The 25398-nt window shown below is 49.3% G+C and overlaps 1 protein-coding gene and 1 long non-coding RNA gene across 4 annotated transcripts; one reads left to right on the top strand and one right to left on the bottom strand.

Moving 5' to 3' along the window:
- Window positions 1–9577: 9577 nt before the first annotated feature.
- Window positions 9578–15602, bottom strand: LOC128342713 (uncharacterized). Of its 3 annotated transcripts, none has more exons than XR_008315119.1 (3): window positions 15548–15602; window positions 11947–12068; window positions 9578–11523 (listed from the first exon to the last, which is right to left on the bottom strand). It is a non-coding gene; the product is annotated as an uncharacterized LOC128342713 (long non-coding RNA). The 3 variants fall into 3 exon arrangements; XR_008315117.1 differs by lacking the exon at window positions 15548–15602 and having other exon boundaries at window positions 9578–10086; window positions 11323–11523; window positions 11947–13046; XR_008315118.1 differs by lacking the exon at window positions 15548–15602 and adding an exon at window positions 12812–13046.
- Window positions 15603–15791: 189 nt separating this feature from the next.
- LOC128342697 (uncharacterized) lies at window positions 15792–22270 on the top strand. Its single transcript, XM_053290437.1, has 4 exons — window positions 15792–15814; window positions 17905–18389; window positions 19749–19820; window positions 20880–22270. The coding sequence occupies exons 2-4, from the start codon at window positions 17963–17965 to the stop codon at window positions 21182–21184; spliced, it is 804 nt and encodes a 267-aa protein (XP_053146412.1). The 5' UTR covers window positions 15792–15814; window positions 17905–17962; the 3' UTR covers window positions 21185–22270.
- Window positions 22271–25398: the final 3128 nt, after the last annotated feature.

Below are 25398 nucleotides of genomic sequence, written 5' to 3'. Positions count from 1 at the left end.
CTACCTCACTAACGCTATAGACTCCTTCCAGAGTGACAAGAGGCATGTGGGTAGAGGTGATCTGGTTGACACTGTATACTTGGACACTCAAAAAACATGTAACCAAGCTCTTATCCCATAGAAAGACAGGTCACTTCCCCAAGCTGGAAAGTAAGTTCTTTGCTTTTGGGGCAGAGAAGAGTATGCGGAGGCATGTGAGGTATTTAAATACCATTATACCAATCTAATTGGTTTCAAAAAAAGAAATGACCATGCAGGGCATGAATGGGAAGAAAAGTGTGTCCAGGAACAAAGATATGCCCAGGTGCAGAAGTGAGGAGGACATAGAACATAAGAACAGCCCGGCTGGATCAGGCCCAAGGCCCATCTAGTCCAGCATCCTGTTTTCCATTTTGGCCCACCTGACGCCTCTGAAAAGCCCACAGGCAAGAGGTTTCTCGCCTGGTGTCGCTCTCTCCTATCTCTCTCTCTCCTGTCACTCTCTCCTGCTGTCGCTCCCCTGCAACTGGTATTTAGAGGCATCTTTAAAAGATCTACACTGGCTGCCGATAAGTCTCTGGGCAAAGTACAAGGTTTTGGTTATAACCTATAAAGCCCTAAACAGCTTGGGCCCTGGGTATTTAAGAGAACGCCTTCTTCGCTATGAACCACACCGCCCATTGAGATCATCTGGAGAGGTTATTCTGCAGTTGCCACCGGCTCGTCTGGTGACTACTCGGGACGGGCCTTCTCCATTGCTGCCACGAGGCTTTGGAACACACTCCCTGCTGAAATAAGAGCCTCCCCATCTCTTACAACTTTCAAAAAGGCTGTCAAGAAGCATTTGTTCATCCAGGCTTTTAATTAGACATTGTTTGAACTGTGTTTTAATTGTGTTTTAATAGTTTTAACATTTTAAATTTTAATGAGTTCATATTTTTATTGGCTTTTATTGGCTTGTAAACCACCCAGAGAACTCGCATTTTGGGTGGTATAAACATGTGATAAATAAATAAATAAAATAATAAATCTTACCTCTGAGGCTGGAAGTGGCCTTTGGTGCCAACTCTCCCATCTGTCATTGCCTATTTAGTTAACCAGACCTCTACAGTTTGTAGTGTGGCCATCCACAACTTTTCCTCCAAACACAATATTTTCAGTTTTTTTGCAATCAAGTTAGAAAAGGTGTTAAAAAACCACAGGGATTTTACAATCTGAATCAGCTTGTGCAAGGATGTTACACCACATACAAAACATCATCTGGACAGCCTGCAATGAAGCCCATAAGAACCAGTAGTTGTGTTAGAATAAATCACCTTCTAGAGGAGTTCATACCGGCCATGACAACTATGGGCCTATCCCAAGTGGTCTCAGGACCGACACATATTGCTGGTCACATGCTTGATCTGGTCTTTCACTTTGAACGGGGTGGTGTTCCGTCGGTGGGGACTCCTGTGATTTCCCCATTACCATGGATGGACCACCAACCGGTTAAGGTTGGACTCATGACCACATCCCACCTCTGTAGGGGCGGGGGGCCCATTAGGATGGTCTGCCAAGAAGGTTACTGGATCCAATAGGATTCCGAGATGCCTTGAGGGATTTAGTGTTGGCTCTGCTGGTGAACCTATTGATACTCTGGTGGAGAATTGGAATAATCAACTCACCAGTGCAGTGGACATGACCGCTCCTAAGCATCCTCTCCAACCCTCTTCAAAACTGGCCCCTTGGTATATGGAAGAACTATGGGGGCTGAAGTGGCAAGGTAGACGACTAGAGCACAAGTGGAGAAAGACTTGACTTGAATCCAACAGATTATTACATAGAGTGCATTTGAAGATCTATGCTCAGGCGCTACATGTGGCAAAGAAGTTATTCTTTCCCTCCAAGGCTTTATTTCAGTCTTCAACCAGCACAACAACAAAATAAACAAAAAACACTTAAGACAATCTACTCCTATAAGGTAATGGGGGATCTCTATAAAATTACCTAAACATATATAGTGAGTAGAAGAAGCTAAAAATTAAGACTATGAACATCAAACTATATGTAAAAATTAATTAACACTGATCAGAATGATACTGAGTATATATGGCAAGGCGGCAAAATTATGTTAATACAGAATGGTGTTAAATCTTATACCATATTGTATTCTATACTATCTATGGCAACAACATATCCAACAAGTGGACATAACATACATACAGGCACTAAAATGTTTGGTTCTTACTAAAATGTTTAGTTTTTATTAAACTCTAAACTAATTTTGCTAGCTATAAGGCAGAACCTGGCCATATTATAGGATCTAAAGTCATTCTGATCTGTCAAGAGGACGTTAAGATAAAAAGAATCAGTACAGCTGGGATACGTGCTAATATATAGGGAGATAAGCTTATGCCAAATGTCACGGTAGTACTGACAGTACATGAGTACATGGACCGTCGTTTCAATCTCACTGGTGCCACAGGGGCAAATACACTCTCCGTATGAAGTTCTTTGATATCTTCCTTCCATCACAGCTGTGCGCAAGGCATTAGATCGGGCCAGTGTCAGAGCTCTGCAGTACTTTGGGACTGTTAACTAGTTTAAATAGTTGGCAGGGGCAAGCCCCAAAAGACACTAACCGTATCTCATCCTCAGGTTAATATGATCATCCTCAAGAGGCTAATGTGCACCCCTCCCCCTTTGAATCAGTATTTGGAGACAACAATTACATGCTGTGATGTTTTTAATGATTTTTTAATGGACAAAATCTCTTGTATTTGGGCCAACTTAGATTCAAACTCCACAATGGTTACAGAGTCTCATAGGAACATAAGAACAGCCCTGCTGGATCAGGCTCAAGGCCCATCTAGTCCAGCATCCTGTTTCACACAGTGGCCAACCAGGTGCCACTGGAAGTCTACAGAAAAGGAGTTGAGGACATGCCCTCTCTCCTGCTGTTACTCCCCTGCAACTGGTACTCGGAGGCATCCTGCCTTTGAGGCTGGAGTTGGCCCACAGCCCTCCATCCAAACCCCTCTCAAAGCCATGCAGATTGTTGGCTGTCACCACAGTAACAGTGATGCCAAAATGTCTAGCAGCTCCTCGTATGTGATGACCCTGGATCAGTTTAAGTTTGTGCCTCCTGAGGATGTGGACAAGAAACTTGCCTGAAACCTTGGACAGCCACTTCCAGTCAGTGTAGACAATACTGAGCAAGATGGACCCAAGGATCTGACTCAGTAGATGGCAGCTTTCTATGTCCCTGTGTATACTGACCTGAGCTCCTTGAACGAAAGGTAGAACAAACATATAATAAATGAATAATCTTTGGAAGCCATTCCTGGAATACACAACACTTTAGATCACCTCTGGAAAAAACCAGAAGATTGCTGTACAAGCTGCTGAGTCACTCTGCTGTTTAAAAATTGTACTTTATACCAGCACTCATTGCTGTTGTGGAAGCTCCCAGCTCCCAAAACATGACACTCGCCTTGGCTTTGTGTTGTTGTTGTTGTTGAACAAGGATTCTGTGTTAAAGATAAGCAAGCAGGCAGAAATTCAGCTGGTGTAGCACTGCAGCTTTCTCCATCATGACATCTCAAAGTGGGAAGACTCATTGGCTGTTAATTTCTTTGTTTTATGCATTTACTAGTGAATTTTGGCCCGTTGAACAACGGGCCCTAGTAACGGCTCTCCTGTCCCCCCGCTGCCATTCCCGCTCCCTCCCTCCCTCCCAGCTAACCCCCCCCATTAAGGGCCAAATCGGCCCAGCCACTTGCCCCCGCAGCTTCCGCCGCTGACCAACCAGCCGCCCACCCAGCTGCCGATACCTCCTTACCGCCGGCACACGTCCTCCGCTTGATCTGCTGATCAATTAACAGAAGGAGAGAGGTGCTCGCATGCAGAGCTCTACTCTCTTTAAAGTCTCTTCCCGAACTGGCGGTTTGGGCGGCAAGGACGCAAAGCGCCAGTTTGGGAAGAGACTTTAAAGAGAGTGGAGCTGTGCATGCGAGCACCTCTCTCCTTCTGTTAATGGTGGCGGCGGAAGCTGCGGGGGCAAGTGGCTGGGCCGATTTGGCCCTTAATGGGGGGGGTCAGCTGGGAGGGAGGGTCGGCGTCGTCGGCTGCGGGTGCCTTTTAAAAAATATTTAAGTGGCCTCCGCTCCGCCCCCGGCCTCCGCCTCTTTTGGCCGAGGCAGCGGAGGCCACTTTAATTAAAGGATACGCAGAGTAAATTGTGGAGGTATCCAGCAACTCCTCTTATGTGGTTAGGTTGGATCAGTTCCAGTTTGTGACTCCTGAGGATGTGGACAAGCTGATTGGAACGGTGCAGCCCATCACCTGTCCTCTTGACCCTTGCCCGACATGGCTTATACTATCTGGCAGGGGGGTTGTTGTAGAAGGCCTGGTAGGGATTATAAATGCATCTCTGAGGGAAGGTAGGATGCCTCCTAGTCTTAAAGAGGCAATTATTAGACCGCTTCTAAAGAAGCCTACCTTGGATCCCTCAGAGCTGAGTGACTACAGGCAGGGCCGGCTTTTGTGAGGAAGGAAGAGACGTGTTGCATCGGGTAAGAGCTTGCTGTGGGCGCAGAGCGCCACCCACTGGAGTCTGGGAAGGTGCCGATGGAACTTGAAGAAAAGCAACAGGCTTTTCGGTCTCTTTCTTCTCTGCAGCCAAGTGGATTCTGAAGTGGATTGCAATGCAAAGACAGACAGACTCGCAGAGGTGGGGGTGGGTGGGGTGGCTTCCCTTTGTTCTCCCAGCTCCCCCCTCTGGGCTCTGGCTCAGTCTGAGTCAACAAGTCATCAAGTCAAAACAAAGGGACTCTCTTTGTTTTGCAAAGGGACTCTCAAACAAACTTGACCAGACACAAGTAGAAAGAGGCTCTCCTCCTCCCCTTGCTTGCTCTCTGGGCTAGACTCTCTGTACATGCACATAGTCACTTCAGATCAGAGTGAGGAAAAAGGAGACATGGGGAGCAAGACCACAGGCATAGTCTCATTTCAAAGAGGAAGCATCCTTTATCATTCCTATTTCAAAAACAGTAAGCAGAAAAACCGCCTTGGGGTTATCTTTTTAACGAAAGGCGGTATATAAATGCAAAAATAAATAAATAAATAAATAAATAAAATGGAGGAGGGGTGCTTATGGGGGATTGTTTTGTGAAATGGGGAGATACCAGGCATGGAATCACTCTGTGTCTGTGATTCTGGGGATGGCAGAGTATTGAATGCAAAACATGCAGTGCCTGTAGAATCCCGGGCAAAAATGCAGTATGTAATGCAGTATAATGTTCAATTTAATTTTCAGTATGATTATTTTGAGTTAATTGAGTAGAATTTACAGGCATAGGTAGGGACTATTTTTTAAAGGGTGAAAATAAGGAGCAAGGACTACTTGAGTGTTTTGCCTGCTTAATCATGAATGTATCCACAAAATTGAGATTAATTGGCACAAAGAAAAAAGCCTGTGTGTGATCTTGTGTAAGTTTCAATGATGAGATAGAGGGGAGTAAGAAGGATTTTGTGAGTGGTTGTTCATGCTGGCCAGTGAATTGCTGTGAAATGAATACCTTACTTATATGTTACACCTTAGTTTAAAGAATATACCGTATATATGGATCTCTCTCTCTCTCACACACACACACACACACACCTCATTCAGTTCTGGACATGTAAAGGTAAAGTGTGCTATTGAGTTGGTGTCTACTCCTGGTGACCACAGAGCCATGTGGTTGTCTTAGGTAGAATACAGGAGGGGTTTACCATTGCCATCTCCTGCGCAGTATGAGATGAGCCCTTTCAGCATCTTCCATGTAGCATGTGTATAAATGTGGTGTAGTGGTTAGAGTGCTGGACTTGGACTGGGGAGACCCGAGTTCAAATCCCCATTCAGCCATGAGACTTGCTGGGTGACTCTGGGCCAGTCACTTCTCTCTCAGCCTAACCTACTTCACAGGGTTGTTGTGAAAGAGAAACTTAAGTATGTAGTACACCGCTCTTGGCTCCTTGGAGGAAGAGCGGGATATAAATGTAATAATAATCTGTAAGGGACAGAGGAGCCATGAGATTTCATAACCCCATGAGAAATGAACCTGTTCTTCTATATGCCATAAATAATATAGCTTGAGAGGCAGATACTTATCTCTTCTCAGCTATCCTGGAGACCTTACTTCTTGTAAAGTCAGAGCCAGAGGTGAGGGGCTGGAGGTGAGATATGATGTTTTTGTGTGCCACACTGTGCATGGCGCATTATTTGCGTGTAGGAGCATAGGAAGATAGGAAGCTGCCATATACTGAGTCAGACCATTGGTCTATCTAGCTCAGTATTGTCTTCATAGACTGGCAGCAGCTTCTCCAAGGTTGCAGGCAGGAATCTCTCTCAGCCCTCTCGCAGCTTGCAGACAAGCGCTATCTCGGGAAGAAAGATGACAGACTCATCGTGTCTGCTAAGAGAACTTTTTTACTCTATACAGAATGAAAGTTGGAAAGGTCACCTCCTCTTATTGGATCAAGTTAAGGCCTTTGACAAAGTGAACCACAATTATCTGTGGACATTGTTGAAAGCTAAAGGTATACCACCCCTTTTCGTTACTTGGATACAGCTGCTCTATACGAATGCAAAGGTGACACCACAGATTAATGGATGGCGGGGCGACCCGATCACTTTGCATTCAGGTGTCGGCCAAGGATGCCCACTGAGCCCATTACTTTATGTTTTGGCCTTGGATCCGATCCTGATCAGGATTCAGAGAGAACCCCATCTGCAAGGACTATCGGTCTCTATCCCCCCCGCCCTGCGAGACCGTCCCGGGGGGGGAGGAGGGAGAGTGATGGGATAGCCGAACCAGGTAAAATTAAGGTAAAATTTAAGGTAAAATTTGTAGCTCATGCCGATGATGTTACATTACTGTTATCGAATGAAAATGAAATCCCTGTAATACTAAACCTCTTCTGGGAATATGGCAAGATCTCGGGCTCAGAATTAAATGCTGACAAAAGCGTATTTGTTAAAATGGACCCCGGACGCCAGCAACTCTCGTGCCTACCCATCTCTGAATGTAAAAGCGAAGGGGCCCCAGAGTCCAAACTGAAGTGGGTAGATAGAGTAAACATTTTGGGGATTGAATATGGGATTAAGGAAAAACCCTGGGGGGGAAATTGGACAGATTGGGAAGAAAAAGTAATGCTTAAAATCACCATGTGGAAAAAATGGAGCCTTGCCATGTACCAGAAAGCGGTTTACATCCGGACTTACCTGATACCCCTGGTGCATAACCTGGCGGTAGTCTATCCTCCCCCGCTCGATCACCTTCGTAGAGTTGAAAGCCAGATCTTCCGTCTAGTATGGCACACAGCGTCCTTCCCTTTGGCCAGTGCGGTAGCATTTAAGGAGGTTGAGCGGGGAGGCCTAGCCCTACCTGCCCTGCAACCCTATTTTGTAACTGAATTCATGTCCTACAATTTTGGAAACTGGATTTTCGTGAATGTCCATGATATGTCCAACCTCCTGCAAAAAACCTGGGTCTCGCTTTTCGCTCTGCGTTGGCGCAAGTCAGCATGGGGCATAGCATGGTGGGGGAAAGGATCTTTCAATGGCAATATCACACAAGTATTAAAAAGAGAACACCCAGACTACTTGAGAGATTTGTTATTCACACTTAAAAAATGGAAGGTTGAACCGGATCTATTTAAAGGATCCTCCTCAATTAAGCAGCTAAGGAAAACAATTTATGGAGAGATTCTAGAAGTGGGTTTCTTAAAACCTGATTTAGAACGTAAACGCTACAAACACCGCACTTCACAGTACTTGTTGCAACCCGATCACCCTATCGCTCTCTTTAAAGAGAAAAAAGTCCCTTTCCATTTATGGGAAACAAGGTGGCGCTTATACCATCAAGTACTACGACTTAATGCGGCTAAGCCATGGCTCCCAGAGGACCAGCAAGAGTGCCCTAAAATCACCTGCAAACAGAAAGCTAGTGAGCTAGGCAAAACATTCAAGGAAACCCACTCACATTTCTTAAAAGAGTGTGTGGTAGCCAAAAGAGTGTGTCAGGGAGTAAGCAAGCTGTTCGAGTGGCCTGATTTGGAAAAACAGACTTGGGAAGAACTAACCTCGGGTTTGAGCGATAGAACCTACTTTTGAGGTCCCAGAAAGAAACCTTCAAGGAAACGGGACAGAACGGGTGCCCTCATACTAGGGAACTGGAATGTTCCCCTTCTTGTAATCAGGTTAGTAAACCTGTATGTCATTTATGCAATGCTCGTGCAGAGGAATAGGGAGGGAAGACGCGACCAAGAGGTTCACGCAGATAAGACAGTAAATCTCTTCTGGAAAAGTTTGTACGGTTATGTGCAAAGAGACAAGTGTATCTCTTCTAAACAGCAATGGGACAAATTGTGGAAATGGACGTCGGATGTAACACCACCCCCACCCCCACCCCGATTATCTGATGTGCCTTGTAATCCCCCACCCCGGAGTTACAGTACTACTTGCATATACTTCATATCTTGTGTGTTTCCAAATCCTTGTGTGTAAATCTTTGTAGATATATGATGTACAAACAACCACTTTGTATATAATTGTGCTTTGGCAACGTACTGTATGCTTTGGTAGTTTGTTGGTTCAATAAAAAAATCTTGTCCTATTAAAAAAAATAAAATCTTGTCCTAACTTTGGAGAAGCCAGGGAGGGAACTTGAAACCTTCTGCTTTTCCCAGAGCAGCTTCATCCCCTGAGGGGAATATCTCACAGTGCTCACACATCAAGTGTCCCATTCATATGCAACCAGGGGCGGAGCTCTCTTAGCTAAGGAGACAAGTCATGCTTGCCAGCACAAGACCAGCTCTCCTCCTATTGTATCAGTTTGAATCTGTAACTGACATTTCCATTAGTTCCCCCTAATTGTCCTTTCAAGTGGCAATCACAGAAGCTGATGACAAAGGTGTGCTATCCCTTGAAATGCCACAGGCCTTGGACGGTTCTAAGCCAGACCTGCCTTCTGACAGCTGGGATGGATTCTTCAGCCTTGAATTTTTCAAACAGGCTTGGCTGCTGTTCCCTGATGGCTTGCTTGAATTCTTGCAGTCCTCAATCTGGTCTCTCTTTATTTTATTTTATTTATTTATTAGATTTATATACCGCCCTTCCAAAATGGCTCAGGGCGGTTCACAACATGATAAACAATTAAACAAATTAACTATTAAAACTGGGTAGCCATTCCCCAGGTCATCAGTATCTAGCCAGCAATGACTCTCTTCCCTGGTAAACTGACTTCCTGAAAGGGAACAGGCACCTTAGCTCTTTGCCTGCCCTTCCTCCTTCAGCTCTGACTCCATCTTCAGCCTTCTTCCTAAGACTTCCGTCCCATGCAGTATCTTCCACCCAATCTGCCTGAAACCCACTAGGACCAGGGAGACCCGAGTTCAAATCCCCATTCAGCCATGATACTTGCTGGGTGACTCTGGGCTAGTCACTTCTCTCTCAGCCTAACCTACTGCACAGGGTTGTTGTGAGGAGAAACCTAAGTATGTAGTACACCACTCTGGGCTCCTTGGAGGAAGTGCGGGATATAAATGCAAAATAATACTAAAATAATAATAATAATAATAATAATAATAATAATAATAATAATAATAATATACAATGTTATGTACATAATTACATAAAATCTTTGTGTATTAAATTGTGAATACACACTAATTGTATTTCGAATTTTTATTTTTCACAATAACTAAGGGCGCTCAACAGTGTGTTGCATCAGGGCGCCAGATCCCCTAGAGCCGGCCCTGAACAGAGTCCTGCTCATTGACTGTTCAAGTAAAAAGAGCTTGGTTTCTCCTGTCCATTCGAGGGGGTAAAAACCACTCCGTGACCCCAAGTCCGGGGGATGCCACAGAGGCGGCTTGCCAGGCCTGTCCCGCCGAGGAGGACCCGCGTTGGGATAAGCCCCGCTTGGGCTCAGAGGCCCAGGCGAGGCCTCTCACTAGGTTGCCAGGAGCGCGTGCGGGTCCAGCCGCGCTACTTCTCCTGCGTGTGCTGCCGCAGGGCCTGCAGACGCTGGCGGGCCTCCACCTTGGAGCCTGCCCCGATGGAGAAGGCGGGGGTCAAGGACCCTGGAGGGAGACAGAGGAAGAGAAGGCACCTCGCTTGAGTGCTGGGCATCACACCCTTGTGGGCCGGCCGGCAGCCGCCGTAGCTAGAAACACATGCAGCTGCCATCTACTGAGTCAGACCATTGGTCAATATAGCTCAGTATCGTCAACACAGACTGGCAGCGGCCTCTCCAAGGTTGCAGGCAGGAATCTCTCTCAGCCTTACCTTGGAGATGCTGCCAGGGAGGGAACTTGGGACCTAGATGCTCTTCCCAGAGCGGCTTCATCCCTGGAGGGGAATCTCTTCCAGTGCTCACACTTCTAGTCTCCCATTCATATGCAACCAGGGCGGACTCTGCTTTGCTAAGGGGACACGTCATGCTCTCCTCTCCTCGCTTCTGCCTCTCCAATTCCTCCTATGAGTGTCACCCAATTACAGCCACCTCCGTCCACTGAAATCATCCTACCAGTGTGTTAATCCTGGAGATTAAAGTGGGTGGGAGGGTGGGTGGGAGGGGGGAGTACATTGTTTTCCAATGATCCCCACAGGCATTGCCTTCAAAGACAGACTTGCACATGTGAAAGGGCATCCTTTTCAAGACTGGCAATCTTTATCATCCAGCCTCTCCCCACCAGCACTACACAAATCTCCGCTCCCAAGGTCTCCCTTCCTCCGTCATTGCTGAGACGGTACGAGATCGCGGGAATCCTTTCGGAGGAGTCAGAGAGGGCTCCCTCTGTTTCTTGCCCTCTCCCGGCGCAGAAGGCGGGCTTCTCGCCTAAGCCCTCTGCCTGCATCCCAGAAAGGGAGATGAGGGAAGAGAGGGGACGGGGGGGAGGGGGGCGACCACAGGCGAAGGCCGGCAAGTGAGCCAAGCCTAGATTTGTGGACCCCTGCGGTGACGCCAGGGCAGGAACTTGGAAGCTTCTGCATGCAAGCAGGCAGATGCTCTTCCCAGAGTGGATTCCTCATCCCCTCAGGGGCATCTCTGACAGTGCTCACACTTGTAATCCCCCATTCCAATGCAAACCAGGGCAGATCCTGCTTAGCAAAGGGGACCATGCCTGCCTGCTACCACCAGACCAGCTCTCCTTCAGAACTCTCCACTGGTTTTAAAACAAGGGGGGGAAATATCTATTTTTCATCACTGACCTTTCTCAAAGCTGGAGCCCCAAAAAGGCAGAGAATGGGGGCCTCGCGCCCCTGACACAAGGGCTGACCCACCTCAGCCCCCCACGAGCTTCCCAGACGCTTACCAAAAGAAGGCCCCGATCATCCAAAGGTGGGGGTGATGGAGGCTCCAAAGGCGAGGGTGCCCCCCCCGTGCCCGCTCTGGGGGCAGGCGAACTCTGCCCAAAGGTGGGTGTGGGGGCTCCTGCAAGTCAGAACCATGGGTGGGTCATCCGGTTTCGTGTTTCCTGCTCGCCTTAACAGTGCACCCCAAATGTCAAACTCTTCTATATTAAAAAAAAAAAAAATTCAGCACAGGGCAATACACAGCCGTTCATCAGAAGCATTAACACTAGCAGAGCCAAACAATATCCCTATATTTCCACCCAGTCCCAAGAGGTCCTTCTGGAATCAAGGCACCACCCGCCTTACTGCAGCAAGTGGCAAGGAGTCCCTTCCTCGATGACCTCCAAAAGAGAGATGGCTTTTTATGGCAGATTCCTCATCCCCTCAGGGGCATCTCTGACAGTGCTCACACTTGTAGTCCCCCATTCCAATGCAAACCAGGGCAGATCCTGCTTAGCAAAGGGGACCATGCCCGCCTGCTACCACCAGACCAGCTCTCCTTCAGAACTCTCCACTTGAGTGTGTGTGGAGGGGAGATCTGGTTTTAAAACAAGGGGGGGAAATATCTATTTTTCATCACTGACCTTTCTCAAAGCTGGAGCCCCCAAAAGGCAGAGAATGGGGGCCTCGGAGGCACATGGAAACTCGTGAGGCCGTGGGCTGTCCTGCTCTTCCGCCACACATACAATTCAGTTCTTCCTCCAAACTCGATTCACAGAGAAATTTAAAAGAAAATTTAAAAAAGAGAGAGAGAGAAGAGCACAAACATACCGTGAGCACACACAGACAGTTACGGGAGAGCAAGGGGAGGGGAGAGGAGGGGTGGGGAAGGATGCCCCAGTGGAGGAGCAGTGGGTGGGGGAGCGGATCCCTCTCCCCAGGGGCGCATGGAACAGCAGAGGTGGCAGGGAAGGGCCCCCCCACCGGCTATCTTGTTCCCCCCCTCCAGGCCAGAGATGCCCTTCCTTCCCAGGGAATTCCAGCCCGCCCCGTGCTGCCGCAGCCTGCAGTCATGCGGAACTGCGGATCGTGTTCCCGCGAGAGCCCGCAAAGCCAAGAAGCTTCGGCAGGACGGGCTTTCGGAAAGGTGCCCCACCCCAACTCGCATTTCCTCGAACCGCCTCTCTGAGTTTGCAATTACGTCTTTGGGGAAGGGTTTCGATGGCCTGGCCCAAACACCTCGGTCGCTAGCTAGCCCTGTGGCAGGGAGTCCCGCTGGCTGCGCACACAGCACAGGAGGGGCGTTTAAGGATGGGGGTTTAACTCTATCCAGACTCAGCCATGGACTGTTCAAGTAAAAAGAGCTTGGTTTCTCCTGTCCATTCGAGGGGGTAAAAACCACTCCGTGACCCCACAGAGGCGGCTTGCCAGGCCTGTCCCACCGAGGAGGACCTGGGGCAGACTGTGGGGACCCCTTGATCCCCCTTGCTCCTTGGGGCAGGGATCCACCTTGGGGAGACTTATGCGGCAAAACCGCTGGTTTTTCTCCCACTGTCCTTGTGGCAGACTCTCACCACCACCCAGAAGGAGGCCCAGAAGGCCTGCAGCCAGAGGGATGTTGCTCGGCCAGAGGCCAGGCTTGAAATAAGGAGCTGAAACTCCCTCCTTGGGGAGCCCCCACTTTGGCCCTCCCCCCAGCCAATCGCGGGCCAGTTTTCCAGGACTGGCACCACTCCTGAGCCAGACTCACCGGGCCAATCAGGAGAGCATGAGCTCAGCTGAGGAATTAAATCAAGCCAAATAAAATGGAGGGCAGGACCTAAAATGGCCTCTTCTAGAACCTTCCAACGGGCTCCAACGGCTTTGAATTCGAACGGGCTCCAGAAGGTTCTACATAGGGGATAATGGGGACTCGGCCCAGCCTATTATTCCCTATGTGGAGTGCCTAGGGCAGGCCTGCTCAACTTAGCCCCCCCCCGAGCTATTTTTGGACTGCAACTCCCAGAATCCCCAGCCAGAGTGGCCAATAGCCAGGGATTATGGGAGTTGTAGGCCAACATCTGCCCAGGGGTGCCCCCCTCACCAAACGTCCAGAGATGCAAGTTTGGGGCAGTATAGAAATGTAACAAATAAGTTAATTTAAAAAAATTAACTGTGTGTGACATTAATTGCTGTGCCATCCAGCTGAGGCTGATTATAATTTGATGTGAGAGAAAATTGTGTTGTGATTGATCATTTTATACACACATACACACAATCAAATTATGTATTATAAATCCACCGTAAGAAGTCCTGGCACTACAAGTTCGAAAAATAAGGTCTTTCCCTTCAGGGAACAGCAGACCCAAATGAGCTGAGGAGGCCTGTTCAAGAAGCCTCATGCCAGATTATATTTTTTAATCCAAATTTTTAAAATTTAAATTAGATTTTATTTTTTATTTTATTTACTTATTTTTTATTTGTAAAGAACATAGGTCAAAGATATCATCATCATGAGTGTTAATCATACCTCTTAATTATATTCTGTGAACTTGTGGGTCCATTCATACATTATGTTCAACAATTGTACAATTAGTGTACACATAGGTACAATGTGTGGATGGACCCCCTCTGGGAAGAGCATCTAGGTTCCAAGTTCCCTCCCTGGCAGCATCTCCAAGACAGGCCTGAGAGAGATTCCTGCCTGCAACCTTGGAGAAGCCGCTGCCAGTCTGTGAAGGCAATACTGAGCTAGATAGACCAATGGTCTGACTCAGTATATGGCAGCTTCCTATGTTCCTAACTGAAGGAAGCCCAATCTTGTCTACTCTGGCAGCAGCTCTCCAGGGTTTTAAACAAGGGGTCTTTCCCCGCCCTGCCTGGAGTTGCTCTGCATTAATATTCACAAGTTGCAAGCTCCAAGATGTGGTGGAGGCCACTGATTTAGGTGGCTTTTAAAGGGGATTATTATACCATCTGTCATCTGTGGATTTGTCTGTCAGTTACTCTTAGCTATGATAGCTAAATGGAGCTGGTCTTGTGGTAGCAAGCATGACTTGTCCCCGTAGCTAAGCAGGGTCTGCCCTGGTTGCATATGAATGGGAGACTAGAAGTGTGAGCACTGTAAGATATTCCCCTCAGGGGATGGAGCTGCTCTGAGAAGAGCAGAAGGTTCCAAGTTCCCTCCCTGACAGCATCTCCAAGATAGGGCTGAGAGAGATTCCTGCCTGCATCTTTGGAGAAGCCGCTGCCAGTCTGTGAAGACAATACTGAGCTAGATGGACCAAGGGTCTGATTCAGTATATGGCAGCTTCCTATGCTAATCTGTTACACAGGTACAGCATTATACTTCCTATCTGTACCGTGCATTTGAAGCACCTGTATTTGAATTTTAAAATGAACCCAGGTACAGTAATTCACGGCAACATGTGTACACTTCCCCAGAATAGTGTCTGATTCAGGATAAAGATGGCCAAGGGATGACTAGAGGATTTGGGGAGGTTGGAATAGATCTGGGCAAGCAACAGGAACATGGAGGAAACCTTTTCCAAGAGTATTTTAGAAGGGAAACACCTATCCTGGCTGCACACTTAAAAGCAACCTCTCTTGGGAATATTTTAATGAAGTTTCTGTACATGGGGGTAAGCCAGGCATGTGTGCAAAAAATGCAAACCGTGCAACAAAGGAATGCAAGGCCTGGTTGCCCAAATGAAACAGCATTATGATCTCTGGTTATGTATCACATCTCTGAATACATACTAAGGTTATATTAGACAACAAGAATTTAATTTTTACTAGAAAATGGTGATTCAATAGAATCTTCTGGACTAGTGATTTAAATCGTTAAAATTGAGTTCTGTTCTTCATAGCAGCCCTGCTTGCAACCCTTCCATACCATTTCCAAGTCGAAGCCTTAATGAACCCCTGGGGGGCTTACTCCCAGGTAACTGTTGTGTGCATTGGCTTGCAACCTAAGGATGTATATCCCAGAAATGTATATACTGTGAGAGAAAAGCCTTGCTTTAAAAAAAGTGTGCATGTGCGTATTTGTGAGAAGAAGGGAAATGGGTGGGCTAGGCTTTGGTGGAATCTCCTCATCATCATAACTTGTGCTAATGCAATGCTTTCTTGGGCTAAGTTTTACAACTGTTTCCGTTCTCTTCATTTGAACGCCCATGCAGTCCATTTAAAAAGCAACAGCACCCCGCACAGTTTTAAAACACCATTTAATTTATCCGTGCAGTCACGATGGTACATCCTACTCACCTCACCCCACCGCGCGCTCCCACCTCAACGGACCCTCCCGGCTCCTACCCATCCCTCGCTCCGATTGGTAGATTCTGTCCCGCTCTCCCTTTCCTCTCCCCCCCCCCCGCGCGCAGCGCTGGTGGTAGGCTCCACGCGCTCCCATTGGCTGCGGCGCCCCGATTTAAATACCTGGGAAATCCAGCTTGTAATAACCTGGGGACTGTGGCGGTGGCGGTGGCGGCGGCGGCGGGGGGGGGGGAGGAGAAGGAGAAACACCCCAATTTGGTAATTATTGGCAGGAGAAGGAGAAATTTGGGAATTATTGGCAGGAGAATTTGGGAATTATTGGCAGGAGAAGGAGAAACACCCCAATTTGGGAATTATTGGCAGGAGAATATGGCAGAGGAGGTTGGAAGAGGCAGATGGTGGGAAAGAAGAGTTCTGTTGTGGAGGAACTGTGAAGATCCTGAATTTTGTGTTTGTATTGAATTGTGAAATGGGGGGAAAACGTGTCTTTACAAATGGGTCCATCTCAGCCATGGAAACTTGTAGCTGATTACGTAAGAGGCAGCAAAATAGCAGCTCAGGGAACCAGAGGAAACGAAAGTGATGCTCTCACATCCTGGCTAGCTCACGACTGGGGAAGTGGCAGCTCTGGGGATATAGAAGTCGGAGAAGAAGTTGGGCAGTCAAACTTCCTGGGAGATCTGAGAGGCTTTCCTGGAGGAAATCAGAACCGTCCAGGAGAACTGCAAGGCCTTGACTAGGTATGGAACCAAACAAAAATAGGCTCAGAGCTTTAATTAATTGAGATGGATCCATTTCAGTGAGTGAGTGAGTGAGTGAAATTTTATACCTTCCCCTAATATGCAAACGTGTGAATGGGGGCACAGTTAAGGATATGAGTGTCTTACTCCAGGGGTGCGCAATTCAAATGCCCCAGTGGGCTGAAACCAACCGTGACTTGGCCTGTGGGGGCTGAGGCCAAAATTAAAACAACAACAAAAACATTTAAATGTGCAGCTCTTATTCTTCTTAATACATTTCCTATAATTAGAAGTGACTTCAGTCCGACTGGAACAATTCTAGAGCAAGGTTTGACAAATCCCAGGCACCAGGAATCCTGTTCCGGTGCTTGAAAAGGGCATAAAGGGAAGCCAACCTCCTCTCCCCCTCTGCAATGTCCATCACTAAGTCTGGTAATTTGGGCTGGCTCCTAGATCCAGAGAAAATTAGTCAAGACCTGCTTTGCTCCCCCTTCCCCCCTATTGTCTCCCAGTTTCTTCTTCTGTGTGCAACGCTTTCTATTCTTGATAAATTCCGTATATTCAGCAGTATCTTCAGTCTGGTTTTGGAAAGGGTCCTTGTGGAACTATTTGGGAGAGGCTTTCCAAGGTCATTGCAAAGTTGCAATTCTTAGAATCAGCTGGGTTCTGCGGACTGTAGCTGTACAGTGTCAGTAAATAGGAATACGACAAATATTGATACCCCGCTTCTCAACAAAAGTTCCCAAAGTGGTTTGCATCAATATAAATAAATGATTAAAATGGCTCCCTGTCCCCAAAGGGCTCACAGTCTAAAAGAGAAACCTAAGATGGACACCAGCAACAGCCTTCAGTGGGTGGCAGCCTACCTTGCAGGAGCGGTGTGCTCCCAAAGTGAGATCAGAGCAATCTCTCTACTCAGGGCAATTCCAAGGAAAACATGATTGACACCCCCACCCCTCTGCCTCTGGGTAAATGTTTTTAAGACTGCTAAAAAGGGAGGAGAAGTGACATTGCAGTAATTCCAGGAAATGTGCATGAAATCCCAGAAGCGGAGAGTCTTAGAAAAAGCTGGGCAGGTCTGGCAATATTAGCAGTTGAGTCATTTACCGTAAGATGTGAAGAGAGTGGATAGAGACACTGTTCTCCCTCTCTCACAACACTAGAACCAGGGATCATGCCATGAAATGGAAGGTTGGGAAATTTAGGACCGACAAAAGGAAGGACCTTTTCATGCACTGCAGAATTAACCTGTGGAATTCTGTGCCACTTGATGTGGTGAGGACCACTAGCTTGGATGGCTTTAAGAGTGGCTTAGACCAATTCACGGAGGACAGGTCTATCAAGGGCTACTAGTCTGGTGGCTGTGGGCCACCTCCAGCCTCAGAGGCAAGATGCCTCTGAATACTCATTGCAGGGGAGCAACAGCAAGAGAGAAGGCATGCCCTCCCCTCTTGCCTGTGGGCTTCTCAGAGGCACCTGGTAGGAGGCTGGGCTAAATTGGCCTTGAGCCTGATCCAGCAGAGTTGTTGCTATATTCTTAGGACAACCTTTGGCTCCTAAAGCACCCTCTGCTTTTTAAATATTTCTTCTCTTTTGCTTTCCCCACAGCATTGCTCTTGCACCTTACCACATCTATATTCCCACACACACCCTCTTAGTGCTGGAAATGTCAAGAAAGAATCAAAAGCCTTTCCGGGGCCAGGCCTGGAGAGCTAAGGAGACCTTGGATCTTCTGGATATCTGGGGAAAGGAGGTCATCCAGGATCAACTCCGCAGCTGCTATTCCAATATAGAGGTCTTCAAGTACATTGCCAATAAAATGGCCGAACGGGGCCATCAACGCAATGCTGAGCAGTGCCGGTCAAAGACCAAGTGCTTGAGGCAGCAGTATAAGAACTCAGACTCTGGGAAAACCTGTAAGTATTATAAACAGCTGCACGAGATTCTCAAGGGGGATCCGAGTGTGCAACCCAAACCGGCTGTCGCTCCCAGCCTAGAACCCCAACACTCCCTGATAGCACAGCCTGGACCACAGGAGCTGTTCACCCCTGCCCGGGTCACCATCAGCATGGATCTTCCCTCAAGAGCAAACGGTGAGTCGGGGTCCTCGAGAGCAAAAGGTCTCACTGGGGCTGCTTCAGCTTCCGACTACGCTTTATGTCTGTGTGCCCACCTCTGTGCTTTAGCAAGCCATATTTGTTTTCTGACACAGACAGTCATAGGAACAGCGGAAGCTGCCTTCCACCGTGTCAGACCCTTGCTCCATCTTGCTCAGGACTGACTACCCAGACTGGCAGCGGTTTCTCCAAGGTTGCAGGCAGGAGTCTCTCTCAGCCCTATCTTGGAGATGCTGCCAAGGAAGGAACTTGGGACCTTCAGCAAACAAGCATGCAGATGCTCTTCCCAAAGTGGCTGCATCCCCTCGGGAATATCTTGCAGTGCTCACACATGGAGTTTCCCATTCAAATGCAACCCAGGGTGGACCCTGCTTAGCAAAGGGGAAAGCTCATGCTTGCTCCCACAGGTCCAGTTCTCCCTGATTTATGCTCCAGATCTTGAGCTGGACGTGACTACTGGACAAGTTGCTCAAGGCACATGCAATGGACTGCCCCCCTCTTTGCTGGCCCCACTGATGGATGGGGGCCAGCACGAGTGAGAGGAGGTCCTCCATCAATGCCATGCCCCCCTTGCTGGCACCACCGCTGCCTCCTCGGCACGGCTCTCTTTCTGGTCCCTACAAGCCTCATCCACTGAAGCATGCAAAACAGCATGGAGTGTGCCCAGCTGGCTGGGTTATCAACAGTGTTCCCTGAACCAGGGATTTCCCAGAGGTTGTTAACTACAACTCCCATGATCCCCCAGGGTAAGGGTCCCTTTTGCAGCTGGGGATGCTGGGAGTTGTAGTCAGCCACCTCTGGGATTCCCTGTTACAAGGAACACTGGTTCCCAGAAGCCTTCCCAGACAGCAGGCTTCACCACGAGTTTACTGCGAGTTCGAAGCTGCCCAAAAAACCGGATGCAAAAAGTGGATTTTTTTTTAATCCTGGATATAAATCGGGGTATGCTTTAAGGCGCAGTGAAAACCCCGAATCGTGTGTGATGTTCTCCCCAATCGCTCGCAGGGACTTCGGGGTAAATCTTGAACACACCCACTCCTCCACTCCACTCCGGAGGAGATGCAAGCTCAAAGCCAGGGGTGAAAAACTTCCCACCTCTCCTCTTCCAGCTGTCGCTGAACGACAACTCCCATGGCCCCCAGCCCATGTGCCTTTTGCCTCCGTTTCCCAGACAGTCGCCTAATCGGGACTGACCTCCCCCTCAGTCTGGAGAATGGCAGTTCCTCTGCACACGGATGCCCGGCCAGGCTGCAGTAGGCGCTCCCCTTTTCCGCCGCTTGCGAACAGGCAGGCCGCCATGCTAAAATACTTTCCGCTTCCTTCTTCCCCGGGCAGAATTGGCACAACCCTCGACATCGACTTCTCAGCCGCCGCCAGCGAATCTGCAGAGCCGGGTCAACAATGCCGGTACGTAACTGTGTCGACATCCATCATGTTTCCCGTCATGTGGGGCTCTGCCCGGTTGCATCACTCTGTGGGGCTATCCTCACGATCCTCTTTTTTTTTTTATTATTATTATTATTATTATTATTATTATTACATTTATATCCCGCTCTTCCTCCAAGGAGCCCAGAGCGGTTTACTGCATAGTTGAGTTTCTCTTTCACAACAACCCTGTGAAGTAGGATAGGCTGAGAGAGAAGTGACTGTCCCAGAGTCACCCAGCAAGTCTCATGGCTGAATGGGGATTTGAACTTGGGTCTCCCCGGTCCTAGTCCAGCACTCTAACCACTATACCACGCTGGCTCTTCAGGCTGGCTTCTGATTGGCAGTGCTGTCCTTAGGAGCGGCTATTTGGCCAGAAGCCTTGAAATTACCTGGTCTTGTGGGCAAGCATGAACTGCCCCCTGGCTAAGCAGGGTCCACCCTGGTTTGCATTTGGATGGGAGATGGCATGTGAACACTGTCAGATATTCCCCTTAGGGGATGGGGCCGCTCTGGGAAGAGCTTTAAAACAGGCTTCCCCAACCTGTGGCCCTTCAGATGTTGTTGAACTGCAACTCCCAGCATACCCAGCCACAATAAATTGTGGCTACAGATGCTGGGAGTTGTAGTTCAGCAACATCTGGAGGGCCGCAGGTTGGGGAAGCGTGTTTTAAAAGGTTCCAAGTTCCCTCTCCAAGATAGGGCTGAGAGAGATTCCTGCCTGCAACCTTGGAGAAGCCGCTGCCAGTCTGTGAAGACAACACTGAGCTAGATGGACCAATGGTCTGACTCGGTATATGGCAGCTTCCTATGTCCCTATGAAAGCAATCGTCTGTGAGCTGGGTACAGAGGTGGGAGGCAGCAGCAAGCCCAGAGCTCATACCCAGCTCTAGAGGGAGGTCACCCATCTCGATCCAACTTCCTTTTCCCTGCAAAAATGTCATGGTCACTACGAAATGCTTCGGGGTTTCTGTAGCATCTCCGTGCATCACTGGTCCTGATGCTAATTCTATCGCATGGCCTTGTCCTCTTCCCTTCCAGCTCCCCAAACGACGATGCCCCGTGCAGTGCTGCCTCTGGCCACCCGCCGTGCCCCAATACGGAGGACCAAGAAAAAGACCACGGGGAGGACGGACGAGACCCTCCAGGCCTCTGTGCGTCAGGTGGCCAGAACAGCTGCCAGAGCAAGTGAAGACATCAAAGAGGTCCTCGCCCTGACCCAGGAGAATGGCAGGAAGATGGCCACTGCCCTGGAAGGGTTGTCTGCTAGCATCAATGAACTGAAGGCGGCTTTCCAAAGGAGCGTGGGAGGACGCGGCCCCTCTCTGCTCTTATACCCCCACTGATGAACCTCCCCATGTTATCAAGGCGTTTCCTTCCTCTTCTTCTTCCTCCGCCCCCCTCGGATCCCTGATGATGGAGCTGGAGGACATCAGCACCCTCCCCCAGCAGAAAGAGGGCACTGCAAGCCACCCACTTCCAGCCCCCACCAGTGTCCCCTCTCACTGGGATTCCCAGATGTTGTTGACTACAACTCCCATAATCCCCAGCCAAAGGCCATTCCAGCTGGGGATGCTGGGAGTTGTAGTGAACAGCTGGGGGTCCCTGTTAGAGGGGACACTGTCCCCCACCCCAGCGATTGGTCAGTGTTGATAGCCAGGGGCGTAGCTATAATTGAGCGAAAGGGTTCAAAGAACACGGGCCCCCAGCTCCTGAGGGCCCTCCAGCTCCATCCCTCCCTATTTTCTTCATTATCTCCCTCACTCTGGGGGGCCCGCCAGAGAGAGGGATGAACACAGGCCCTCTCTCCCCTAGCTACGCCCCTGTTGATAGCAATGGACCTGTTATCCTCTGAGGCTCTTCCAGTCACCCCCCACCCAAATCGCCATCCCTTCTGAGGGGTTCAACACCAAGGGGAAGAGGAAGGGAACTGTCCCTTGGAGAGAGATGCATTATGATCTCTAGGAAAGGGAGCTCTAGGAACCTATAAAGCCTGAAACAGCTTGGGCCCTGGGTATTTAAGAGAACGTCTTCTCTGTCATGAACCCCACCACCCATTGAAGTCATCTGGAGAGGTCTGTCTGCATTTGCCACCGGCTCGTCTGGTGGCCACTCAGGGCCAGGCCTTCTCCGTCACTGCCCCGAGGCTTTGGAATGCGCTCCCTAGTGAAATCAGAGCCTCCCCATCTCTTGACAACTTTTAAAAAGTCTTTGAAGACACATCTGTTCACCCAGGCTTTAAGCTGATATTGTTTTGATGGTGTTAATGTTGTTTTTAGAATATTGTTTTAAATTTCTTGGTTTTGTTTTTAACTATATGATTTACTTTTGTTTTTATCTTGTTGCAAACCGCCCAGAGATGTAAGTTTTGGGCAGTATAAAAATATGTTAAATAAAATAAATAATAAAATAATAAATAATAATTGCTGGGACACCCACATGCTCTATTCTGGGCGACTGAGGGCAAGGCTACTGTCGATTGCTCCTGACTGTTCCCAATATACTAACAAAATGCTAGGCAGTCCATCCTAGCGGTTCCATAATTTGCATTATCTTCTTATGCTGAACCGTACTCGACTGTTCTACCCTATCCTGGTCTTGGACCGTAATAAAGATGCCTTGATTTTGATCGGAGAAGGCAGAGGCGAGCGGAGGAGACCGGCAGGAGACCCACAGCCCTCTCTGCGGGGAGCGACTGTGCTCCCTGGGCTGGGTCTGGAAGCGTTTGTCTTCTTCCGCTCGCAGCTTTCTAAGGTCCAGGCGAAAGGCTGCCTAGCTGTCATGGAGAGAAACAGGGAGTGTATTCTGCAAGGGCCTCTTTGATTGTCCAGAAGGCGTCGGGGTCGAACTGGGGGGAAGGGGGACCCTCCCAGGCGCAGAGGACATCCTGGACGACCAACCCTACAGGGCAGTATGAGAAGACACGAGCCCCCTCTGCTGTCAACAGAGGTGGCCAGACACCCCAAGTCTCTTCCTTGCAGCAAGGCCAGTTCCAGCGGGAGTCACTCCAGCCGGCCAGCCTCTGGCTTTTGACTTCCCTGCCCCTGTCCTTGGTCCAGCCTCTGGCTTGAGCTCGGAGCATGGGTCCTTCCCAAAGAGCTCCCTTCATGCGGGGTTTCTTCAGGCTGACCTCGGTGCAGTGCGTCGTTTCCCTCTTGTCCCCCGGCCAGTATGTTTCCACATTTGACTCGGTGCCCAGCTTCTGCAGGGGTGCCCTGCCTTTGAGCCACAGAAAGCAGGCGCCCCAGTGGGTGGGTGGTTTTCAGACCTCTAGCCTATGAGTGCTTCTGGGTATCTGTCTGTGCGCCCTCCGTTCTGGATTCTCTGGAAGGAAGCCCATAAATCGTGACTGCAGGCTGTGGTCCCAGTTCCCTGCCTCCAGGGCGGTGGTTGAAGCTAGACAGCAACAGCCCCCCCAGCATCTGAACTTGTCCTCGAGAGAAGCCTGGATCACTCCAGAGCAAAGCAGGACAACTGATGGCCTATTCGTTGCCAGTCTAAATGGTGTGCCCAAATACCAGGCAATGGCAGATATACAGAGAGTGTTTCTGGGGGTGAAGGGAAGGGGGGGGGCGCCGGTGGTGACCACAAGTGATGGGTTTGGCCAGTGGCCAAGCCAGCATTTGTGGCCCTCAGACGATGTGGCTAGCAGCAGATGTCGTCGTTTCCCAGTGGTGAGCAGACCCCCTCGAGCCCAAGGTGGGGCCAGTCTACTGGCGCTCCCCACACACACACCACCAAAGGAACATGCCTACATCTCTGCTTCGCCATCCACTCTGATCTCCTGGAAGTCCAGCAGCAGCAGCATCCACCTTGGGGCAGATTTGTTCTTAAAAATGGCAGACTGGGATCACCGCATGGGCGGGGAGCGGGTATTGATCCCTTTCCCTGTGTGCCAGTTCCCTAGGCAAACTCTCCAGGCCCCCAAAGGTGCCACTGCAGGCAGGACGCGAGAACAGCCCCACTGCACCAGGCACAAGGAGGCCTCTTGAGCCCCGGATCCTGTTCCCCACAGTGGCCCCACCAGATGCCTTTGGGAAGCCCACAGGCCAGAAAGGAGAGCAGGCCCTCTCTCCTGCTGTTGCTCCCTTGCAACTGGGATTCGGAGGTATTCTGCCTCAGAGGCTGGAGGTGGCCTCTAGCCCCCAGACTAGCAGCCAGGGATAGCCCTGTCCTCCAACAGTGGGGTTGGTTCTCAGCAGCCAAACAGCACCAGAGCTCGGCAGTTGCTTCCTCTGCGGTTAGAGTTGCCAACATTTCATAGCCAGAATGAGGGACACAAATGGGGGGGGGGGTATCATGGATGGATCGGTGATTGAATGATATGCTATTGAAAAAATGAGGGACCAAATGCCTGTCTCCAACCTTCTGTGGCTTGGCAAGGTAATTGAGAGGGTGGTGGCCTCCCAGATCCAGACAGTCTTGAAGTAAACTGATTATCTAGACTAATTTCAAACTGGCTTCCGGGCTGGCTATGGGGTGGAGACTGCCTTAGTCAGCCTGATGGATGATCTCCAACCGGGAATTGACACGGGAAGTCTGTTGGTCCTTTTGGACCTCTCAGCGGCTTTCGATATTATTAACCATAGTATCCTTCTGGAGCGTCTTAGGGGGTTGGGGGTAGGAGGCACTGCTCTGCAGTGGTTCTACTCCTACCTCTTGGGCAGGTTCCAGATGGTGTCAATTGGAGACTGTTGTTCTTAAAAATCTGAACTTTTGCATGGTGTCCCTCCGTATTGTCTCCGATGTTGTTTAACATCTACATGAAACCGCTGGGAGAGATCATCAGGAGATTTGGTGCAGGGTATCATCAGTATGCTGATGACACACAAATCTATTTCTCCATGTCAGCATAATCGGGAGAGGGCATAACCTCCTTAAATGCCTGTCTGGAGTTGGTAATGGGCTGGATGAGGGATAACAAACTGAGACTGAATCCAGATAAGGAGGAGGTACTCATTGTGTGGGATCCGAACTCGGGAGACAATTTTTGTCTGCCTGTTCTGGATGGGGTCACACTTCCCCAGAAGGAACAGGTACGCAGTCTAAGCGTACTACTGGATCCAAGTCTCTCCTTGGTGTCCCAGGTTGAGGCAGTGGCCAGAAGTGCCTTCTATCAGCTTTGGCTGATATGCCAGCTGCATCCGTTTCTTGAGACAGACGACCTCAAAACATTGGTACATCTGCTGGTAACCGCCAGACTGGATTACTGCAATGCGCTCTAAGTGGGGCTGCCCTTGTACGTAGTCTGGAAACTACAGTTGGTCCAGAATGCAGCAGCCAGGCTGGTCTCTGGGTCATCTAGGAGAGACCATATTACTCCCGTATAGAAGGAGTTACACAGGCTGCCGATATGTTTCTGGGCAAAATACAAGGAGGCGGGTCTCACAATCAGTGAGACCTGCTTTTTACCGGTTTGCAGGAAAAAGCAGATGAGCAGGGCAGCAGCCCTGGATGGCCGGATCCGTGGTAGAGCCAGCAGGGGCTTGGAGGATTGAGGGCCACGCAGCCCCCGGAAGCTCCAGTGTGGAGAGACCCCCGAACCAGGAGGCTGGTGGTC

The sequence above is a fragment of the Hemicordylus capensis genome, chromosome 2, assembly GCF_027244095.1.
Source record: "Hemicordylus capensis ecotype Gifberg chromosome 2, rHemCap1.1.pri, whole genome shotgun sequence".
Taxonomy (NCBI): Eukaryota; Metazoa; Chordata; class Lepidosauria; order Squamata; family Cordylidae; genus Hemicordylus; species Hemicordylus capensis.
Note: the sequence above shows the minus strand (reverse complement) of the source record. Positions and strands in the feature narration are given on the sequence as shown.